We start from the raw sequence: 7,061 nt of genomic DNA, 5'->3' as shown, positions 1-7,061 counted from the left end.
CCTCGCATCTTGGGATGGATGACTCTCTGAAGTGGGGTGTCCTGGCCACTGCAGGGTGCTCGGTGGTGTCTCTGGTCTCCACCCACCAGATGCCAGGAGCGCTTCCCATCCGTTCCTACAGTCAGAACTGTCTCCCAAAATTGTCAAATGTCCCTGTTGGGTAAAATCGCTCTGGTCATCAAGCACTATAATAAGTAGATGATTGATAGATAGATAGATGATAGATAGATGATAGATGATAGATAAATAGATAGATAGATAGATAGATAGATAGATAGATAGATAGATAGATAGCCATGAAAAAGAAGAAATAGTGCCCTGTGCATCAGCGTGGATGGACCTGTAGAGTGTTATGCTAAGTGAAACCACTTAGATAAAGACCAATACCATATCATTTGACTTATCTGAGAAATCTAAAAACTGCATGGCATGAAATATTTGGGACATACTCATATTGATAAGTATAAGTGTATCCCACGTAGTATTTGCGATGTCCATCTGCTTTCACTCAAAAGAAAGTCTAAATAGAGTCAAGTTAAAGAAACCAAATCTTAACAAATAGGAGGACGAGCTCTCGTCCATTACAGAGAGGGGCCTGGCCGAGGCGGCACACGGTCAGCCAGCCACCCGGGGGCCCGGACAGCTCCGTGCCCACCGTGCGGCTCTCCTCTCTGCGTGGCTTTTACCCCACGGTCAGCGAGGCTGTCGGTGTTGGAGAGAAAAACATTTTGAGCTTGAGTTTGTGTCGGGGCTGGCCCTCCCCCGAGCCCCTTCTCTGCAAGTACGCAGCAGCGCGCACGACAAACCCCGACCGATTTCGGCACCGCGTCCGGTCACTGCGCGACGGCACATCTGTGCCATTGGAGTAGAAGTTTTGTTGTCGTTCCGTTCATTTAGACGCTCGCCTGTTGCCGTGGATTCGACTATTAGTTCTTGTAGAAAAATAAACACGAGGTTCACTTCCTCCTGTTCGTAAGGCTTTACAATAACAAGTAAACGGTTATTTCCTGAGCATCTAATATTTATACAGGTGGGGTTCATTTCTCCGGGCAAAAGAAAGCATTTCGAACGAATAAATCCAGCGGCTTTCCATTTCCTGTGACATTTTATTTTTGTAAAACGAGAGCCTAGAAAGCAAAAGTCTGAATTTAATCCGAGTGTGGCCGACGTGAGAGGCGCGTACGAGCTTTCCGCAGAGTTGTTTGTCCCCGGCACGGCAGGCGCGACCCCGGTGGCCGTGTGGTAAGCGCCGGCACCTGGGACACGGAGGAGGGAGCGCGTGTGTGACGCCGCTTTGCGGATGAGATGCTGTGACAAATAACAACGTATGTGACCTCAGGACTCAGGACGCCCGAATCTCTGCTGAGACTCTGGGAAGGAGAGAAGCCGGCACGAGAGCGTCTCTCCCCATCGTCTGTCGCCTGCTTTCCTTCTATAAAAAAAAAATGGAGTGACTCACATGCAGGATCTAAGGAACCAAATAAATGAACAGACAAAACAGAAACAGACTCGCAGATCCAGGGAACGACCCGATGGGCGCCAGGTGGGAGGCCGGGCGAGAAAGGGGAAGGGTGAAGGACAAAGTGGCCGTCACAACATCGCCACGGGGACGTGAAGCTCGGCACAGGGAGACTCGTCAGGAATATTGGAATCAGCACGCGGGGTGCCAGGTGGAGACTAGAGTTATAGGGGGGTCGCTTCGTAAGTTCTATCAACGTCTAACCACGGAGCTGTGCACCCAACACTCACATTATAGCGTACGTCGGCTGAAATCGAAAAGATTTAAAAATAATTAAACACAGAAACAAAAGAAAAACCTCGAGAGTTGCCGTTTAGGGGGTGTCACTTCTCTCTCACGCTGTTCAAAGCGCGAAGCCCTTAGGAGTACGTAGCGATGTCGTGTCTGAGGATAGCACTCGGTTTTATCCATTTATTTTTTATTTATTTATATTGTTTTGTTTTGTTTTGTTTTTAGTTGTCATCATTGGATTTGTCACTTGATCAAAACAAGTTCGCTATGAGAGTATTCCATTTTTTTTTTTATTTACAGCTTTTTGAGGGGTGCGATTTTTAAGTTAAATTGATTGGGGCGGCACCGGGTAATAGCTATCAATTCCGCATGTGTGGCTTTGTAATACGGCGTTGGCGTGATGCTCAGCAGCCGAAGGCTGGGCTCCTTCTGTCTCCGTGTCTTTGACCCCTTTGCCCTTAGAGTTTCTACTTCTTGAAGGTAAGACTTATACTTCATGGTTATTCCTGTATCCCTGCGCCTGCCAAGCGCACGCGGGCGTCAACGTAGCCAAGCGTTACGTCTGGATTTAACTTCCCGTCGGGTGGGGCCGCATCGGCCGCGTCGAACCCGTCTTCCGTCTTTGTTCTCGGCTCTAGGTGGCGAAGGCATGGGCGGATGGGAAGGGGGCATCCGCGTCCCGGGAATATTCCGCTGGCCGAACGTCCTGGAGGCTGGGAGAGTGATCGACGAGCCCACGAGTCTCATGGACATTTACCCGACGCTGTCACATGTCGCGGGAGGCGTATTGCCCCAGGACAGGTAGGCGACCTCCGCCCGCTCCCCACCGAGGCAGACGGGTTTACCCTGCAGGTGACCATTCCATGCTCACTCTTCCGCGAAGACCGTCATCTGTTCCCGACGCGGGCACAGCTCGCCTTCCGTCCCGTGTGGGACTTGCGCACGCTCACGCGTGCTTGTCCTCAAGGGTGGGGCGTGACCGTCATCCATGTTTGGAGCCCTCACAGCAGCTAGACCCTGACGCACATGTCCGTGAAGTCGGTCCCTGCGTAAAAGGCGGCGTGGGTCCATGCATGTGTGACGAACTATGCTGCATTTTCCTGTGAGCTTTTAAATAGACGCTGCGGGCTTCAGTGGTTTCATGCGGTGTGTGCGGGGCTGGCGAGGGTGGTAGGGTATTTCTGTGCAGTGCGGTTTCTCTTGAATCGATGCTCAAATCCATGACCCTCATTCACAGACTCTTGCACGGTATCAGAGTCACGCTTCCATGTGCGCCCCTCTCCCAGCGTCTTACAAGATGTGTCATAAGTCTTCTTTCTTTTCCTTCGTGTTATGCAACAAGGGACGATGTGTCATGAGCCTTTAGAAGCCCATCCCCTCCCTCCGCCTCCGCCGCCCCTTCCTTTTCCGCCTCCTCCTCGATCTGTCGTAAGATGCGAGACGCAAGCTCGCCTGGCTCACCGCCTTCCCCCTCCCTCAGGGCGATCGACGGCCGCAACCTCATGCCTCTGCTGGAAGGCCGGGCGCGCCATTCGGACCACGACTTCCTCTTCCACTACTGCGGCGTCTACCTGCACGCGGTCAGGTGGCATCAGAGGGACTGTGAGTACGCAGGTGGCGGACACGGGGGGCCACGCCGTGAGGACACGGGCCCGGCTCCTTGTCCTCTGGGGGGGGGGGAGTTACGCCAGGTGCAAATAACAGCCAGTCATGATGGTACTAGTAACAGAGGAAGGATGGAAGGAAGGAGGGAAGGAAGGAGGGAGAGACAGAGATAGAGACAGAGAGAGACAGAGAGAGACAGAGAAGGAGGGAAGGAAAGAGGAAGGGGGGAGGGAGAGAGGAAGGAAGGAAGGAAGGAAGGACCGATTTGCCAAACCGTCTTGGCCAGATTCAGAGCTGCAGTGAGCTTCGTCCTCAACAAACGCTCGGCTCTGCGTGCGCCACGTCAGACCAAGGTCCCGGTCTGCATTAGAAAGTCCGCAGTTGTGGCAGCCGTTTTGATGGTGACCGTTGTCTCTGGATGGTCTCATGACATGATGATAAGAATTGTCCAAGTTCACAGTGAAATCGCGAATCATTCTTATACTCTGAGGAAACATGGCTGCCGTGTAATTCTGTGCAAAAGATTTTTAGTTATTTGTGCAAAAGATTTTTAGTTTTTTGCGCAAACACTTGAGAAATACATATTTTTTTAACGGGGAATAAAACCCGCCAACAGGAAGGCGTCGGCGCCCCAACGAAGCTCTGTTTTGCAGGTGCGACTGTGTGGAAGCTTCATTACGTGACCCCCAAATTCTCCCCGGAGGGAGCTGGCGCCTGTTACGACAGCGGGCTGTGCTCCTGCAGTGGGGACGTCACCCACCACGACCCTCCGCTGCTGTTCGACGTGTCCAGGGACCCGTCCGAGTCTCGACCTCTCGACCCTGACCACGAGGCGCTGTTCCACCCGGTGGTCAAGAAGATCGAGGCGGCCCTCAGGGAGCACCGCGGGACGCTCGCGCCCGCCCCGCCGCAGCTGTCCCTGTGGCACACGGTGTGGAAGCCGTGGCTGCAGCCGTGCTGTGGGACCTTCCCCTTCTGCGGGTGCGACAAGGAAGGGGACGTCCCGCCCCGCGCGTGACGAGCGGGAAGCGCTCGCTCGCGATTCCGACGGGTCCCGGGAGGCGATTCTCCGCCGACCGTCCGCTGCGCTTGCGAGCGGTCACAAACGGCGCCCTCCGCCCGATTGTTCCACCCGAAGGTTCTCCTCGTTCCCTGACGTCGTGACCGGGAGTTCGGGAGGCGGACGGCGGATCCGCGCCGTGGTGAGACCATGTTTTTGCGACAGTGTGGACGGATCCTGAGAATGTCACGCTCAGGGAGACCCGTCAGACGGGCAAGGACAAAGGCCTCAGGATTTCAGTCCCGCGTAGGGCATAAAACAGAAAACAACCAACGAGCAAACATGACCAAGGAATGAAGGAACAGGACGCCCCGACAACAGGACGGTGTGGGGGGCGGCGGCCGGGGCTAAAGGGTCAAATACGCGGTGATCGAAGGCAACGTGACTTCGGGTGGTGAGCGCACCATGCGGTACCCGCATGACGTATTCCAAAATTGTATGCCTGAAATGTATATGATGTTATCCACCCATGTCACCCCGATAAATTTAATAAAAATAGGTGTATTCTTGCTCCTAAGGATGTTTGTCTACGTGGAACAAGAAATAGGCTCATTCGATGCCTAAGAGCAATAGGCGACCCAACTTTACGAAGTAAACTGAACCCTTCGTCCAAAGCGATTCCGTCCGTCAGAACAGCCACCTGCTCGCAATGGCTCGTCGGCAAACGCAGGTGCTCATCCCTCCCCAGGCGAGGTTCACGATCGTGTGTTCATTCATGGCGCAAATTGCACACAACCAGTACGTGTGCCTGGGGTGACCACAGGAGTTTCACGTTCATGAAGTGTGGAAAGGTTCTCCTCGGTCTCGGATAATCCTTTTTTATTTTAAGCATTCACTCTTTTATTCAGCAAATATGAAGCACGTCTGTATATGCCGGACACGGTGCCACGCGGGAGGGACCCGATGAATCGCTTTTCATCATGATTGCGTCTTAGAGGAGAAGGCATAGCGTGTGTTCGTTCTAAGTACCTCCATGTCCTCAGCCAGTGGGATGGCTGTTCCTCCCGGGACCCGCGCGGCTGTGAAATAGTCACATTCGTAGAGACATGGAGTGGAAAGGTCGCTGGGGGCTGGGGGCTGGGAGACGGGGGATGTGGGCGGCCGACGGTCGATGGGTAGAAAGCTTCAGTTACGCCGGGGGACAGAGGTCGAGAGATCGGCCGTGTGTCGCCGTGTCTAAACATACTATATTCCACACTTACAGATTGCAGAGGGCGGAGCTCGCGTTACGTGTTCTTACCACAGTGGAAAACCAAGAAAGAATTTCCAACACTAAAAAACAAAACAAAACGCGATGACTAAATGAATAAATATCTGAACTTTTCTGTAAATACAACCACGCACGTATAAAATGTACACGACGATGGATGTCTTGGTGACTTGGGTGACAGGAGGCATCTCAGACACATAAAGGAGAGCCTAGCTTTGTGCTTGCTGTACACCATCTGTCCCGGAGTTGTGGAGTGGCTGGACGGGTCACAGTCCCCCTCGCCCCGTAATTACTGTCATGAGGGGTGGGCATCTTGCACGCGGGCTGCTCTCCTCAAGCCTCAGAGGGCCAGTATTTGCAGGCGGTGACAGACCGCAGTGCACGCGTGGAGCAGAACACGGATTCCGCTGGTGCGGACTCAGCTGTCCCTGGATGCTGTGTTCCCGGCGTTGGGTCCCAGAGAGCACGTTCCCTTGTTCCGGTGACTCATGCTACGCCTCCCACCTGACGTGAACTCGACCTTTCACGGGTCACGGCGAAGGCTGAGTTAGAGAGCCGTGTGACGTTTCGGAGTGGCCACAGCGATCGTGTCTCACGCCTCAGTCCTGGGTATGACACCGATTTAAAATTGCGCGTCATTGGTACAATGCGTGTTTCCAGGGGTCGACTCGGAAACGACCCCAGACTTGCGTCCGTCTTGAAGAAAGAAAGAAAGGCAGAGGACGTTCCGGAACGATGGGGAAGAGGCGCAGACAGTTCCGTTTTGACTGCAGTGGGTAGCGGGGAGCGCCCCTTGGTCATGGTGTTCACAAAAAAGTAAAGAGACAGGAAGAAACACACTTTCGACTAAATCAGCGATTTGGGACATCGAAAACGCATTCGCCCATCAAATCGTTCGCAAGTAGCATGCGGTCCCGGAGCGCTACCCGGCGCACCATTTGGAAGCCTCACGGCTGTTCGTGCATCATGACGCTTGGTGCGATTCTGGCTTCTTCGCTTAGATACGATGAAGCTTCTTTCCAGATATAATGGAGTGCTTTTTTGTTTTGTTTGGTTTTTTTTTTTTGATGGGAGGGTGTGCCGTCCCTTCCTGTCCATCTTGGTGCGAAGTCAAAGCTGCTCTCAGATAGTCTCTGCATCAGAAAAGAAACCATTTCCTTTCTCCCCTCCCCGAGATGTGAGCATCAGAACGTGATTTTCAAGCCTGAGGTCACTTTAGCCACGAGGGGGCGCGTAGCCATTGCAGCCTGAACCTCTGATGCAAAAACCCGGAAAATGACTTTTTTTTTTTCCAATTTTAATTTCTTTTTCTTAAACGGCTTTTTAAATGCACAGATTCCTTTCTTTCTTTCTTTCTTTCTTTCTTTCTTTCTTTCTTTCTTTCTTTCTTTCTTTCTTTCTTTCTTTCTTTCTTTCTTTCTTTCTTTCTTTCTTTC

General features: G+C 52.7%; 1 protein-coding gene across 1 annotated transcript in view; it reads left to right on the top strand.

Annotated features, from left to right (window-relative positions):
• ARSH (arylsulfatase family member H) overlaps positions 1-4,373 on the top strand; it is a 15,752-nt gene extending 11,379 nt beyond the window's left edge. The window contains exons 7-9 of the mRNA XM_015592690.1: positions 2,389-2,551; positions 3,231-3,352; positions 4,009-4,373. Coding sequence (XP_015448176.1) covers positions 2,389-2,551; positions 3,231-3,352; positions 4,009-4,373 — 650 coding nt within the window. The remainder of the gene's footprint in view (positions 1-2,388; positions 2,552-3,230; positions 3,353-4,008) is intronic.
• The last annotated feature ends 2,688 nt before the right edge of the window (positions 4,374-7,061 follow it).

Source organism: Pteropus alecto, unplaced genomic scaffold (genome assembly GCF_000325575.1).
Source record: "Pteropus alecto unplaced genomic scaffold, ASM32557v1 scaffold96, whole genome shotgun sequence".
Classification (NCBI taxonomy): Eukaryota; Metazoa; Chordata; class Mammalia; order Chiroptera; family Pteropodidae; genus Pteropus; species Pteropus alecto.
Note: the sequence above shows the minus strand (reverse complement) of the source record. Positions and strands in the feature narration are given on the sequence as shown.